Source organism: Notamacropus eugenii, chromosome 1 (genome assembly GCF_028372415.1).
Source record: "Notamacropus eugenii isolate mMacEug1 chromosome 1, mMacEug1.pri_v2, whole genome shotgun sequence".
NCBI lineage: Eukaryota > Metazoa > Chordata > Mammalia > Diprotodontia > Macropodidae > Notamacropus > Notamacropus eugenii.
In genome coordinates, this window is record NC_092872.1 from 530,575,898 (window position 1) to 530,592,859 (window position 16,962).

A 16,962-nucleotide genomic window follows, 5' to 3' on the forward strand; every position below is an offset into this window, starting at 1 on the left:
TTAAATACTGTGATCAGCCCAAACATTTATTTTATGTAATCCCTTTGAAAATCTCCCAAACTTGACACCAAAGTGTAACAGCTATATTTAGTAAGATTTCATTTTAACAAGGCCTCAATAGAACTGACATTTTGGCAAGATGATTAAAACAACATTATACCTTTAAGAGACAAAAGGAAACATGAAAATTTCTGCGGCTGTTTATTGAAAAGATTTTTGAGTTAACCAAAATGTTTTTATTTGGGGGAGAATAATTGTTTTAAATCATTTTATTAGCCTGAAACCCAGAGGGATTATTTTTTCCAAATATGCTTAGAGCCATTTGAATGTATACTTTTAAAACCCTAATTTTCCATGTCTTAATACATTTTTTTAAAATTTTTAATAGCCACTGATAACGTATCAAAAAAGGGAAGGAAAACTAGTTGCATGAAGCAAGATAAATCTATGGAGTGGTTTACAGGAAATGAAGAATGAAATGGCTCAACTAAACCAACTTGGAATCATTAAATACAAAATGTCTCAATGTAATGTCAAGATAAGTGTTGAAATGAGGTAACATATGGTTTGTTTTTTAACAACTGCACAGTTGACTGTTCATTTAGCTGTATTTTAAAATTCATATGTAATAAAGATTTGTAAAACAAAGTAATAACAAAGATAAAACAACAAATCTATAAATGTAATTATTTACAATATTAGGTTTATCTTGGTACTTTGAAATCTTGAAATTAGTTGTAGTCAGTCAGCTGGAGTATTTGGTTAATATTCTGGGTTGAACTTCCTCAGTTTGACAAGAAAAGCTAATTTAAGAGAAAAAAGCAGTGTCATTAAAATGATATGAAATTAACCTTACATAGATAATTGAGTTTCAAATGTTAAATTATAAATGTGGTTAAAATTATTCAACATTTTATCTAGGATAACAACTATTTGCTGAATATTACTTACCTGTATGATTAGTTTGACAATGAAAGGGTCTCGCAATGTAGGGAATTGAGCTATATGGAAAACCAGAAAGTGATTCATCTAGATTAAAACAAACAAATATATACATACGTCATTATATTATAAACTACACAGAAATCTTCAACACTTGATTTAAGAGCTGTTAACATAACTTAACATTACTTTTCCTTTGTTGTGCTTTTTTTTCATCTTTGATGAACATTTTCCCTTAGTAAGTTAACTTCTTATATATAACTTTCATCTTTGGGTCTCTGCTATTTTAAAAAATAAACTTGCCACAGCATCACCTTGTCTATGTTTGTAAGGTGTTTATAAAATCAGTGATAAAAGGTTTAGAAACTAATTTATGGGATTAAGGGTTAAATAATACATACGCACCACAGGTTTTTCTGAATTTACTGCTTTCAGACTTCTCACAGCAACAGCTCTCTACATTAAGTGATTACTTTAGAAATTATAAAATATCTCCTTCTGTACAACTTCATTCTCTCTTTATGTTTGTTAAGTCCTTTGTGCTACCAGCTGTTTTCTTTAAAAGACGTATTTTTTAAAAAAACTTATTTGCACATAAGGCCCTACTATTTAAATATGAATACTTTTCATCAAAATTGGGAGCTTTTCTTTATAGGCATTACTGTATATAGCATCTTCCATAAATCTTATAAAGAGCATTTAAAAATATTGTATACACTAAGAAACTCAACACCTCCAAACAGCAATGAAGGTCACTGAGAGGCAGGAAAAGTTAGGAGTCACTCTCTGGAAGAGCTTCATGTATTCAGGAGATTTTAAATTAACTGCACATGAATAAATACCATATTTCAGTATCTAAAAGTAGTTAAGTATTAAATGTCTCAAATGATATTCACTGAGTACTCAGAAACCCAGAATCCATTTACCATTGCAAAACATTTTCATACCAAAACAGTCATGCTTACCATAATCATTCTCTTGAACATTCTCACTTTCTTCAGTTTCAAAATCCCTTTGAGAATGTAACTTTAAATCCATACCAGTTTTAGGCTCTTCTCTTTGGGCTAAAGTGCCATCTTTCCTTTTTGCTGGGCATATTAACCAGTCTCTAAGAAGAACTTCTCTTACCAGTTCACATGAGAGTGCAAATTTGCAGATACGTATACCTTCTAAAAGTTCAATTACCTGTGTGATACTTTCAGAGAAAAGCAAAATGTATATTGAAATCTTAATAAGACCACTACATACTTAAAAAATGCATTTGTTATACCACTTGCCACAACCAAAATATAGCACTGAGTCAAGCTTAAAAACAATTTTGAAAAACAGTTACTTCAAGAATTCTGCAAGAATCTTGAGAGCAAGCAAGAACTTCATTTATATCGTGGTGTTAGCATGACATCTATATTATCGTTTTCTATGTTAATGGAAGAGAGACCTGACATATATGAAAGTGTATATAAAAGATGTAGTTTAACTAGCAATTATAACAATCTGCAGATAAGCATAGTATTTTATGATAGGGTTTGTTTCCACAAATTACAACTAAACATTATTCTAATCTGATGTTTCAGTGAAATGAAAATGTATTTAATATTCTATTACATACTCACTTTGCTAGATATACTGCACATATGCCACCTTGCTTAAGATTTGGATATACAATAGGCAAAGCAATTTGAGGATTTAGCATGTCCAAAGCCACCTGTAAAGGAGAGAAAAGATGCACTGAGTTTTATTAAGTAAAGGCACACATTTTGGGGGACGGGGGAAGGAGGGTTATGTTAGAGAAATAGAGAAGTAGTTTACTTTTGGAAAACTATTTCATACACTTAAGAATGTTTTTCATTAGAATGTAGTATTGACAGCTGTCGTACAATTGATAGTGATGTGCCTGTCTGGCAATCTCTAATTGTCAGCACCTCTAGAATTTGATTATAAAAAGAGAATGACATGTCTTAGATGTGGTAATTTTGCATTTTTCTTTGGATTTCTTTTTTAAAATTTACATATTTCACCTAAATTTTTAACAATAAAAATTAACATTATTCACAGCCTGTTTTAATTTATCATACAGAAGAAAAATTAAAAGTCTGGAGTGGGGGATAATAGCCCCTGTGAATTTATTATGTAAAGGTTTTATTAATATGCTTGTTTTTAAAATCACAGTCAAGTCCTCATTTCCTGCCATGCTTCACCATCACTAATGACCACTATCATTGGATCTTTCCAAGTAATAAAGAAAAAGAGTTAAGTAAATTGTTAAGTAAACAAAACTAGCATGTATGCAACATTTCATATCTATAGTTTTTTACTTGTAAAGAGAGAGGGGAGGTGATGTCTGTTAAGTCTGTAGAAAGTATTCCTAAGGAAGAAAATTTTTACTGGGTTTCTTTCGTATTCCTTACAGTGCCCAATATTGTTCTAGTCACAAAGATGGTACTAAACACATTCTTCTTAGAGGAATGATTTTGAATATAAAAGTCAAGACAAATAAAAATAGTCAATGTACAAAACAAAAATTGTTTTGATGACTACTATAAATTTGAAGTTATTTACATATTAAATGTTTACTGAGTGATACTTTAAAATAGTAAGGTGATTTGTTTTTAGAAAAAACACAATCTCTACTACATTTTTGATGATATGACAGTCATCAAATAAACAAAATATTGAATTGAAAAGCCAACCTTGTCTTTTAGTTGGCTAATCACTGATGAACTTTAACTAATTCATAGACTTTAGTTGAAAGCAGGGAAATAAGTCAGTGAAAAGAATGCTGGCCTTAGACTCAGAAGACCTTTAAAAACTAGCTCTTCTACTTAGGACCTAAAACCCTGAGAAAACCACTTTTATCTTTCTGAAGGCCCAGTTTTCTCATCTAAAATGAGGAGGCTGGATTAGATGACTTCTGAGGTCTATCCAGATCAATCTATGTTTTCTGATAAGAGCTGAATTTGAGTAATAGAAAATTGTTAACAAATTAATGAGTGGTGCATGCTTTTTCCCCCACAACTTTTAAAAATTGACTTAAATTGTAAACTTGGTCATATACCCATACATGTACGAACACTGATTTATCTAACATTCTGTTAATTGAAAATTTCCATGAATTAGCATACCTCCCTACTTCACTAGCATAATAAGCAAAGATGTTCATTATGATGGCTACAAGGTACTCAAAGATCCTGAAACATCTTTTGTATCAGTTTTTTAAAACTGGAAGGGAGCTCAGAGACCATTAAGCTTAATGCCTATCCAAAAGGAATCCTGACTATAATGTACCCCATAAGTACTCATCTAGTCTTTGCTTGAAGATTTCCAGTAAGGGTAATTAAAACTTCCCAAAGCAGCTAATGTACTTCTGGGCAGCCCTATGTGTGAGAAAGTTTTTCTTATTATTAAGCCTTAATTTATCTCTTTGCAACTTCTACCTGTTGTTTCTGCTGCTGTTGGTTATCACAAATTTGAACAAGCCAAACAAAAAATTAGTATGGTAGTCCATCAGATACTTAAAGACATCTATCATGTGTCTCTGAGACTTCTCCAGATGATACTCATGTCCTTCAAAAAATCTCCACATGGAATAGTCTCAGAGTCCTTCACCATTTTTTGTTGCTCTTTTCTGGACTCTCCTGCTTATCAATGTCTTTATTTCTTTTTTTGCAGGCAATTGGGGTTAAGGTCCCATAGCTTAGTAAGTGTCTGAAACTGGATTTGAACTGGTGCTTTATCCCAATGTTTTTCTTAAACTTTGGTACCCAGAACACACTATTTCAGATTTGGTCTAACCAGGGTGGAGTACAGTAGGACTACCACTTCCATGTTCCTGGAAGCTATTGTGTGATTAATGCAGCCTAATATCTCATTAACTCATCTAGTTGTCACATCACCATGCTGATTCATAGAGAGTCGGCAGTTCACTTAAGATTTTTATTGAAGGCATGTTAAATTATGTCCAATATGTTGTCAATATTAAAAGGGTATTCTAGTTTTTGATAACTTAACATGTGCAATATGAAAACTTAATCAGAATATTCAATTAACTAGAAAATACAGCTCAGTCATTTTGCATAGAGTTCCTGCCTAGTTAAAATGTGTCTACAGAAGAAACAAGGTGTGTTAAGTACAGGAAAAATTCAGTTAAATATTTATTAAGTACCTACTCTACTTAGGCTAAGTGTTGGAGATAACAAAGCCAAAAATGAAACAGTCATTGTCCTCAAGGAAAAGAGAAATTTAAAAATCCAAATTAGAGGGCTTATGGTCTGGTAAGAAGCAATCTGAATGATAGAATGTTCCTTTTGGATATAATGTCTGCATGTCAGGAAAATATCCTATTACTACAAGTGAGAAAACCGAGTTGATACAACAAGGCCTTATATCATTAAAGAGAGACCATGAAGTAAATACACCCCTCCTAATGGTCCAATCCAATCTTGAATACATGTAGTCTGAGTACCTAATGTTTTATAACACACTTTTAGAAGATTTACCCCATCGAATGTTAAGGATTCTATGTCTTCAGCAGCTTTTAAAATATCCTTATGAATGAAATCCACATTATCTGGCCACTCTTCTACATGACTAATCTTCCATGCATCACGCCAGCACTTGTAGTTCTTCTTAGCTTGGTTGTGGTGATCTTTTCTAATTTCAAAACTTATAACTCGTCCTTGTAATCCAACTAAAATAATTGAAGGAATAACATTGAACAATAGTAGTAATATTTCATAATTTTGTAATGGTGTTAGTTTTTTGAAATAGTAAAAAGAAAGAAGCCTCCCACCTTCTACAGGAAGTTTTTCCCAGTACTTCTTAATGTTAGTGCCTTCCCTCTTTGATCATTTCCAGTGTATCCTGTATACAGCTTGTTTGTACAGTTGTTTCCATGTTATCTCCCCCATTGGACTGTGAGCTCCTTGGGAGCAGGAACTGTTTGTTAACATTTCTTTGTATCCCCAGCACTTAGCACAGTGCCTGGCATATAGCAGGCAAGGAATAAATAGTTAATGACTGACTTAGCACTGCCTCCAGGTCTGAGCTTTGCAGGTTCATGACCCCGGTTCTGGATCTCAGTGACACATCTGCAAGCTAACCTCTGGTTAGATTTCCACTTTCCAGTTCTGGAACCATAATCAAATTGATCACCATTATTATTAGAACGGTTATTTTAATCTGCTTGCCTATGGCTCTACTCTTTAAATAACTTTCCAAAATGAAATACCACTCCCCTAAAAGTGTTATCTCACCTGCAAGAATATAAGTTCCTTAAAAACAAGGACTTAACCCCTTTTGTATTTGTATCTCCTGAGCTTACAACATAGTAAATGCTTAATAATGAATAATACTTATTCATTTATCTAACTTGATAAAACACTGAATCAAACTAGAGATTTGAAGGGCCCAATAGTGACGTAGTGTATTGAACAGGATTTCAAAGGCAAGGAACATCTAGTGAAGAGGCAAAAAAAGAGTCTCATAGGTATTAAATCCATTGTTGTTGTTAAGTCATGTCCCAATCTTCATGACCTCATTTGGGGTTTTCTTGACAAAGTTACTAGAGTAGTTTGCCATTTCCTTCTCAATTTTAACGTAGGCAGGGGTTAAGTGGCTTGCTCAAGATCACACAGCTAGTAAGTATCTGAGGCAAGATTTGAACTCTTTGCTTTCTGACTCCAAGGCCAGCACTTTATTCACTATGTCATCTAGCTACCTCATATCCTATATTAAATCTGACAATGAGAATTATCATGGCAAATACCATTTTGAGACATGTTATAGATATTAGACCACTAAACATGGAGGAGGAAATATAAATCATTTACAACAAATGTAACAAATGTATACTTTAGTAAGAATGTCATCACATCTTGAGTCCATTAGGTACCAAAATGAATCAACTTAATTTACTTAGAACTATAACCAGTCATCAAATACAGCTAACCAAAATTCAGATTGGTTAAAAACCCATACTTCTGTGGGTGAAACTATATACAGATTGAACAGTGTAAAGATAGGCTTTCCTACTATCCAAAGTAATCTACTGTGATTACATTTTTAAAAGTTTTTTTATTAAATTATTTTGTTTTTCAGTGTTCTACAATCACTTACATATGTTAGATTTTTTTCCCCTCCCTCCTTCTCCTTCCACCCTCCTTCCCCAGTCCATCCCTGAAATAGCATACAATTCTATATAGGTTCTACACTTACATTACTATTAAACACAATTTCACCTTAGTCATGTTGCACAGAAGAATTAAAATGAATGGGAGGAATCATAAAACAAAACATAATACAAAAGAAAATGACCTGTTTCTATCTGCGATCCAATTCCATAGTTCTTTCTCTGGATGTGGAAGGCATTTTGCCTCAAGAGTCCATTGAGAATTTCATTGCAATGAAGTACTAAGTCTATCAGAAAAATTCCTTGCACACTGTGGTTGTTACTGTGTACAAAGTTCTCCTGGTTCTGCTCCTTTCACTGAGTATCAGTTCCTATAAGTCTTTCCAGGCCTCTCTGAAGTCTTCCTGTTCATCATTTCTAATAGCACAATAGTATTCTATTACATTCATATACCACAATTTATTCAGCCATTCCCCAATTGATGGGCATCCCCTTGATTTCCAGTTTTTGGCCACCACAAAGAGAGTTGCTATAAATATTTTTGTACATGTGGGACCCTTTCCCATTTTTATGATCTCTTGGGGATACAGTCCTAGAAGTGACATTGCTGGGTCATAGAGTATGCACATTTTTGTAGCCCTTTGGGCATAGTTCCAAATTACTCTCCAGAATGGCTGGATCAGCTCACAGCTCCACCAACAATGAATTAGAGTTCCAACTCTCCCACATCTTCTCCAACATTTATTATCTTCCTGTTTTGTCATGTTAGCCAATCTGATAGGTATGATGTGGTACCTCAGAGTTGTTTTGATTTGCATCTCTCTAATCAATAGATTTAAAGCATTTTTTCATATGACTAGATAGCTTTAATTTCTTCCTCTGAAAACTGCCTGTGCATATCCTTTGATCATTTATCAATTGAGGAATGACTTGTATTCTTCTACATTTGATTCAGTTCTCTATATATTTTAGAAATGAGGCCTTTATCACAGATATTAGTTGCAAAAATTCTTTCCCAGTTTTCTGCTTCCCTCCTAATCTTGGTTGCATTGGATTTGTTTGTGCAAAAACTTTACAATTTTATGTAATCAAAATTATCCATTTTGCACTTCGTAATGTTTTCTATCTCTTGATTAATCAAAAATTTCTCCATTCCCCATAAATCTGATAAATATACTATTCCTTGCTCCACTAACTTGTGGAGATCATGTACCCATTTGGACTTTATTCTTGTGTATGGTGTCAGGCATTGGTCTATGCCCAGTTTCCGCGACACTGTTATCCAGTTTTCTCAGCAACCTTTGTCAAACAGTGAATTCTAATCCCAGGTGCTGGGGTCCTTGGGTTTATCAAACAGTGGATTGCTATATTCATTGACTACTGTGTCTTGAGTACATAACCTATTCCACTGGTCTACCCCTCTGTTCCTTAGCCAGTACTAACTGGTTTTGATAATTGCTGCTTTGTAATATAATTTGAGATCTGGTAGGGCTAGGCCACTTTCCCTCGCATTTCTTTTCATTAGTTCCCTTGATATCCTGGACCTTTTGTTCTTCCAGATGAATTTTGATATTATTTTTTCAAGCTCTAGAAAATAATTACCTGATAGTTTGATTGGTATGGCACTGAATAAGTAAATTAATTTAGGTAGAATTGTCATTTTTATTATATTGGCTCAGCATACCCACAAGCAACTGAAGTTTTTCCACTTACTTAGATCGGACTTTATTTGTGCAAAAAGTGTTTTGTAATTGTGTTCACATAGTCCCTGGGTTTGTTTTGGCAGGTAGACTTCCAGATATTTTAGTGTCTATCTAGCTTTAAATGGGATTTCTCTGTCTCTTGTTGTTGGGTTTTGTTAGTAATATATAGAAATACACATAATTTGTGTGGGTTTATTTTGTAACCTGCAACTTTGCCAAAGTTGTTTATTATTTCAAGTAGTTTTTTACTTGATTCTCTGGGAATCTCTAAGTATATCATTATATCATCTGCAAAGAGTGATAACTTAGTTTCTTCTTTGCCTATTCTAATTTCTTCAATTTCTTTTTCTTCTCTTATTGCTACAGCTAACATTTCTAGTACCATATTAAAGAATAGTGGTGATAATGGACATCCTTGTTTCACAACCCTGATCTTATTGGAAATGCATCTAGCTTGTCCCCATTGCATATAATGCTTGCTGAAGGTTTTAAGTAGATACTGCTTATTATTTTATGGAAAGTTCCATTTATTCCTGTGCTTTCCAGTGTTTTCAACAGGAATGGGTGTTGTATTTTGTCAAAAGCTTTTTCAGCATCTATTGAGATAATCATGTGATTTCTGTTAGTTTTGTTGTTGATATGATCAATAATGCTAATAGTTTTCCTAATGTTGAACCAGCCCTGCATTCCTGGTATAAATCCTACCTGATCATAATGTATTATTCTCATGATAAATTGCCGTATTCATTTTGCTAAAATCTTATTTAAAATTTTTGCATCTATATTCATTAGAGAAATTGGTCTATAATTTTCTTTGTCTGTTTTGGCTCTTCTTGGTTTAGGTATCAGAACCATATTTGTATCATAAAAAGAATTTTGGAGGACTCTTTCTTCCCCAATTTTCCCACATAGTCTATATAGTATTGGAATTAACTGTTCTTTAAATGTTTGATTGAATTTACTTGTAAATCCATCTGGCCATGGAGATTTTTTCCTAGGGAGTTCACTGATGGCTTGTTCAATTTCTCTTTCTGAGATGGGGTTATTTAAGTATTCAACTTCCTCTTCTGTTAATTTGGGCAATTTATATTTTTTAAAATAATCATCCATCTCATTTAGATTGTCGAATTTATGGGCATACAGTTGGGCAAAGTAATTTCTAATTTTTGTTTTAATTTCCTCCTCATTGGAGGTTAGTTCACCCTTTTCATTTTGGATATTGGTAATTTGGTTTTCTTCTTTCTTTTTTTTAATCAAATTGACCAAAGGTTTATCAATTTTATTGTTTTTTTCATAAAACCAACTCTTAGTTTTATTTATTAGTTCAATAGTTTCCTTAATTTCAATTTTATTAATCTCTCCTTTGGTTTTCAGGATTTCTAATTTGGTATTTACTTAGGGATTTTCAATTTGTTCTTTTTCTAGTTTTTTCATTTGCATGCCCAATTCACTGATCTCCTCTTTCTCTATTTTATTCTGTGATTACATTTTTGTTGTACCAGATCTGTGATTCTCTTGGCATAGGGAACTCCCAGTGAGGAAACTCCATCCACAAATGCAGATTCACATCTTATACAGAAGTTTTAGTCTTAGAAAGTTGTCTGGGGCACTGAGAGATCAATTTATTTATACAGGGTCACTTGTGTTAGAAGTAATACTTGAATCCAGACTTCTAGAGTCTGAGGTCAGTTCTGCCATCCTCCATACCATGCTGCCATTCTTAAGACTATATTACTTTTATAATTTCAATGCAAAAGAATTATACACTCTTGTTTAGAATGACTTAACTAAGAAATACACAAAAATATTTGAAGCAACTTGCGGTATGCCACCTGGTAGTACAGAGAAAGACTTGGAATTGGACTCAAAATGATTTGAATGAATTCAACCACAGCTTTACCACAAACTACTACGTGACTTTAGGCAGGTAACTTAATTTCTCTAGGCCTTAGTTTCCTCATCTTTGAAATAACAGGGTAAAATGATGACATGAGACCCCTTTCCTTTTTAAATGTATTTTCCTATGAACGGTGAGTAGAAGTTTGGATATAGAAGACAAATTGTTGAAGTATAAGAAAGGGTGGAAAGAAGAGGAACTGTTAGAGAAACAACAGAAAATTAGATGAAGATTCAACAGAGAAGACATAAAGAATGGCTTCCATCTGATTTAGAGGAATTTGTTTATTATATATTTGTCAGTTTAATAAATAGATGAAAAATCATTAAGTCCTTGCTTACTTAGCTTAGCAAGCATTATGCTAAGACCTAGGGACACAAATACTAAAGACTGCCCCTGCCTCCAAGGGAATGGGGGACAGTGGAGAGGTGGATTTTTGCTATGGAAAGTTATAGGGATGGTGAGTGAGGTTACAGGGGAATATTACTATCCAGTAACATGCATTTGAATGGATCTTAGTTCAGGGCTCCAGAACTGGAAGAGATGAGGAAAGAACACAAGTGCCACTGTTTGCAAGGAGGCTGTGGAAGATGGGGTAATGTGAAGAACTGCTAGATTTTTCCTGAAATACTGTTCTTGGAGATACATAATAGAATTCATCTTTCTCCCCAAACCTTTTCCCCTTTCTCCAACTTTCTTATTATTGTCAAGGGTACCACCGTCCAGCCACCCAGGCTCAAAACTTCATCATCCTCAACCTCTCATTCCCACTCATCTTGCATATCCAATTTTTTGTTGTCTTTATTTTTTTCTACTTTCACAACATCTCCCCTACCTGTCCTCTTCCTTCCAATCATAGAGCTGCCAGGATGGCACAAGTCCTACTCAAATCTCTCCCCAGTCAAATCCATTCTAAGCTGATTTTGCCTTTCTTTGTGTCCCCAGAGTTAAGCACAAGCCTGGCACATAGTAAGCACTTAATGTTTGTTGACTGACATGTAGTCAGCAGTCATTAGGATAGGGGCTCCAGAGGAGAATTTCCATTGTCTCTGGTGCGGACAGTTAGGCTACATACTTATCATTGTCATAAGTTCTTGTCATATCATACAAAATGAAATTATTTCCTCTGTTGTCTAAATTCAGTCTAATCACAATTTCTTACCTGCTTGTGATAAAAACAAACTCATTCCACCAGAACCTGAGCCAACGTCCAAAATAATATCGCCTTGTTTGACATTCATCATCAGCAACATCATATTCATATCCTATGAAAAAACATTGATAATTTAGAGTTGTCTATATAATCAAAAGTACTTGAACACTATATTAGGCATAAAGAATTGGGAGAAAATGACATGTGGTCACAAGGAGCTTGCAACATAGATAATATAATTTAAATTGTTTAATTAAAGGAAACCAAAGACCTCTTAATAACCAATTGTAATGGCCTTTTCTTTTCAGGATTAATCCTTAGCTTCTAAGTTTTGTCCTAGGTTATCTCCTTTCTCTACATATTGCCCCTGTAGATTTGAAACACTTCCAAAAGCTTCAACTATCACCTGAGGATTCCCATTTTTATCTTAGCCTTGGCATCTCTCTTAAATTGCAGTCCTTTCTTTCCAGGTATTTGACAGATATTTCCACATGAATGTCCCACTAGCGGCACCTCAAACTGGACATGTCCAAAACCTAAATCTACATATTACTCTCCAAACTAGCTCTTCATCCTTTCCTATTTGTCATTGACCCCATCAATTCCCCAGAAATCTAGATTCAGAAGCTGTTATCTTTGATTCTTCTGTCCTTCAATCATTCAAGACCTGTCAGTTGTGTTCATACCACTTCAGTTCTTACATGTCCTTTCCATTCCTACTGCTATCACCTTAAATCATGTCTTCATCTCTTGAGCCTGGACTGCTACAATATATATATGTGTGTGTGTGCTACAGTAGCCTCCTAACTTGTCTCTACCTTCAGACTTTCCCTCTTAATCCATCCTCCAGTGCTACTATTAGTCCTTTGTCTCCTTCTTAAAGCACAGCTCTGATCAAGTTACTCCTCTCCACCTAATGACTAAAATCCAGACATCTTAATCTAGCATTAAAATTCTATGTTCACCCTTCCTGATGATGGTGTTATTGATGAGGGAAGAAGGAAAATGAGTTATATATCTTCATCCACTGTTCTCCAAGTAGTGTTGGACTTGGTCATTCTGTTTGCTTTGAGTGGAATATTTTCCACTCCTAATTCTAACTATCAAAATTCTACCTATCCTTTCGATGCCCAGCTGAAATAAAATAACCTCCAGGAAACCAATCACAGCTGGTCTACATTTTATCTCTTAATGGCTCTTATTTTTATTATAGTCATTTGTGCATATGTTTTATTTCCCATACTCTAGATTGTACTCTGCCTAAGGAGAGAGACTGTACACCCTCTAGGGACTAAAGAAAGCCACCATGTAAAGATGTGAATGAAAATTGAGCATTTAAAAGTGAATTTGAATAAAAATAGGAACCAAATAGTTTAATAAAATCACATTCCAGGCCACCAGTTCAGTTGCTCCTCAGACCTCCTTTACTGTCTGCTACTTATTTTTTTATATTTACAGAGTAACAACTGCTTATCAGTAAACTTTTATTAATAACCTACTTTGTGCACTGGGGATACAAAGTATTGGGGATACAAAGGAAGGCAAAAGACAATAGTGCTCTCAAGGAGGTCACAGTCTAATGGGGGAGACAACATGCAAACAACTATGTACAAACAAGATATATACAAGATAAATTGGAAACAACAGAGAAAATACTAGGTAGTGGTTAGAGTACTAGACTTGGAGTCAGAAAAACCTTAAGTTCAAATCCCCTTTGACATCTGTTAGCTATGTCCCTGAGCAAATAATTTAACCTTTATGGTCTTCAAGTAACACTCTAATCCTTAACTATTTTAGTGAAATGACCTCTTGGCAAATAAATGGTGAAATAAAAAATCCTAAGAGAACAATTGGCAGAAGTCCTACTCAAATCTCTCACCACTCAAATCCATTCTCAGAATAATCTATTTCATATTTTTTCCAAAATTAAGGTTATTAATAAACCAGCATTGGCTTTTCACAAGTATATCATGAAACCACTTTAAATCTATTTTTAGAAATTGAACCTTCCCTTTAAAGCCAGGTTTCTTGAAAGCTAACTATACTCCAAATCTTTACTGCCTCATCACTCACATTGCTCCTCAAACTTTTTCAATCTGGTCTCAATATCCACTAATCTAAAACTGCTCTCAGAATTACCAGTGGCTTGCTATCTGCCACATCTAAAGGACTTTTTATAGTCCACATCCTCCTTGACCTCTCTAAAGCATTTGAACTAATGACTATCCCCTTCTCTCCTAGATATTCTTTCTTTTCTTAGCTTCAGAGATACCAGTCTCCTGGTTCTCCTACACTGCTTCTAACCACTCTTCTGTCTCCTGGTTCTTCATCTTTTTTGACCCTTAAGAGTAGGAATTTCTTAAGGTTCTATTCTTTACACTCGTGTGTGTGTGTGTATGTGTGTGTGTGTGTGTCTTTGTTTCTCTCTCTCACACACACACACATTCTCCTTCCCCATCTACCTTAGCAATATCATTCACTCCCACAGCTTCAATTATCTTCTAATGATTCCCAGATTTCTGTTTAACCCTGATATCTTTTTGGAGATCCAGACTCACATCTTACAGCTAACTATTGGGTAGCTGTGTGGATATCCCACAAGTATCTCCAAGTCAATTATGCCCAAAATTTTATTTTCCCCCAAGTCCTGCTCATTTTGATTTTGTTTTCACTGACATTCATTCTATCTTTCACACTGAAAACCTTGCTACTTACTGACTCTTTTCCCTTGCTCTTGCTCTTCATATCCAATTAATTATCAAGCCCTGTTACAAAGTATCTTTCACAACTAGGGCAGCTAGGTGATGCAGTGGATACTTATTTGCTACACCACCCTGGGGTGCTTAACCTATTTGGTTCAGTTTCCTCAGCAATAAAAGTGGGGATAACCTCCCAGGGTTGTAGTGCAGATCAAATGAGATAATTGCAAAGCTCTTAGCAAAGTGCCTGGTTATATGTTAGCTATCATTGTTAAATGTTGCATGACTGTTTCTCACTTCTTATAATTCAGGCCCCCATTACCAGTTGCAAGGATTATGTAGACAGGCATTCTTACCTTAATTCTCTTCCTCTTTAAATCATTCTTCATACTGCTGCCAAATTAATCTTCGTTTTGAATATATCTAATCTTGTCACTGCTCACATTTTCCTATCCCTCCAAATAAAGTCCAAACTCCTCTGAATGTCATTCAAGACCCTTCAAAACCTGACACTACACCATATTTTCCAGCTTTATCTTCCAATGGACCTTCCCATATACTTTACACTTAAGTCAAACTGGACTACTCTCATCCTAGTACACTATTCTCTGGCTCCATTATCCAACACTTCATTATTCTTGATTTTTTTTTCCTCCCTATTCTTTGACCATATTTCTGCTTTTATGCATTAAAGTCCAGATCAAATGATATGTCCTGCCAAGTCAGTAATGACCTGTTGCTCACTCATACTTCAGTATGTTATCTTGCACCTCTAACAGATAACATGTATTTTGTATTTTATCTTTATGTGTCATGTTCACATAGGCTCTGAGGGCAGGGATTAAGTTATATTTAAACTGATTACCACTGCCCAGAGTTCTGCACATGGTAGGCACTGAAGACATTTTTTTTCAACTGGATGTTTTGCTCCGGTAAGGAAACATTTTTTTTTTAATTGATTATGAGCCAGACTGTGCCCCAGGTCCTGCCTATACTATTTGCCTAGAAGAAAAGCATTGAAATTACATTGACTTTATCAAGTAATAGCTAACAGCAGCATGAATTTTCCAAGTGTTAAATTTGACATGCAACGTCTAAGCTCATCACCTAATTTAGACTATAACTTCCGATCAAAACTGAAGAGTGGATGTGAACAACTGGCGTTGGGAGGCAAAACCATGGAAAGAAATGTATAATTCCTGAACTGGTTAGCTATTCTTCTCTATGGAGAACATTAGTTGGAATGAAAACATAATATCTGTTTAACAAGCATTTGTTAAGCACACACATACTAGGTGTTGTGCTATATGCTGGAGATACAAAGGCAAAAATGAAACAGTCCCTGCCCAAAAGAAGCTTACATTCTAATACATACACACACATATTTCAATACTTCAAAGAACTGTAATTTTATTCCTGGGGATACTGTCTACCAATGAAGATCTCCACATCCTGATATCTTCCTGAATGCTGTAAGCAGATAAAATAAAGTCAAGCCTCTGGTAATCATATCCTGCCCCCCCAAAAAGTAATTTGAGCCCCTAAAAATATAATTTTTAAAGGTGACAAATACATTTTAAGTACAACTGAGAATACAAGAGTAAATATTTTCACCAGGGCTGAAATTACAAAGTTCAGATACATTAGACCACTATATGTGCCATTTCAGGAACTAGTGGTTATGTAAATAATGGGCATTACCTTTGGATATGATATAGTAGGCCCTCTTTTCATGAATAAAACAAACTCCTCCAATGCGGGTCTTCTCAGCATAAAGCGGTGACCAATGGAACTCCTAAGTAATTGGCCAGGTAACTTTCCAATCATTTCTTCGTATGGGATTGCTCCCCAGTTACTGCTTAATTGTCCTGTAGCCTCCAACTTAAACAATCTTTTAAATACAGTTTCGCCTTTTTGGAACTCGGCGTAAAGAAGGTCCCCGGGCTGAAAGGGGAGCTCCCCAGGGCTTGACCGTCCCGCGAGTGCAGGCAACTCGTTGGCGTGCGAGGGCTGGGCGGTCGCCTGGCTTTCAGTGCTGCACTCTTCATGGCCAGCGATCTCTGGAGGCTGCCTCTCTTCTGGCAACATTCGCGTGGGCTTCTCCAAAGAACAAAAAGATCGAGCGGCCTGGGCGCCCAAGGAAGGCTGGGACCAGGATGCGCGGTCACTTTGCTGGGGAACAGAAACATGAAGGGGTTCCTCATCTTTCTCCCAAGTCCTGCTCCCCCCATGCAAATCCCCAGGGCCTCTGCGAAAGGAGGAGCAGGACCGCGGTCCAGTCCCTCCTAAAAGGCGGCTAGGGCTTTGCCTCAGTCGGCCTGGCAGGCAGCCAGGCAACCTTCCGTGAAGTCCGGGCCCACTCCTCCGTAGCAACCCGCACACCCACGAGCAGCACTTCCTCACAGGCAGAAGCATGGTTTCGGGCGCAGCCGCTGTGGTCC

The 16,962-nt window shown here is 35.5% G+C and overlaps 2 protein-coding genes across 3 annotated transcripts in view; one reads left to right on the top strand and one right to left on the bottom strand.

The window, feature by feature from the left end:
• The window catches only part of SPDYA (speedy/RINGO cell cycle regulator family member A), a 35,658-nt gene extending 34,397 nt beyond the window's left edge, over positions 1-1,261 (top strand). For both annotated transcript variants that reach the window (XM_072634080.1, XM_072634079.1), the window contains exon 8: positions 389-1,261. In XM_072634080.1, the coding sequence (XP_072490181.1) occupies positions 389-477 (89 nt within the window). In that variant the 3' untranslated portion in view covers positions 478-1,261. The remainder of the gene's footprint in view (positions 1-388) is intronic.
• TRMT61B (tRNA methyltransferase 61B) lies at positions 185-16,962 on the bottom strand. Its single transcript, XM_072634078.1, has 7 exons — positions 16,223-16,962; positions 11,832-11,934; positions 5,439-5,629; positions 2,556-2,647; positions 1,908-2,137; positions 952-1,029; positions 185-803 (listed from the first exon to the last, which is right to left on the bottom strand). The coding sequence occupies exons 1-7, from the start codon at positions 16,934-16,936 to the stop codon at positions 763-765; spliced, it is 1,449 nt and encodes a 482-aa protein (XP_072490179.1). The 5' UTR covers positions 16,937-16,962; the 3' UTR covers positions 185-762.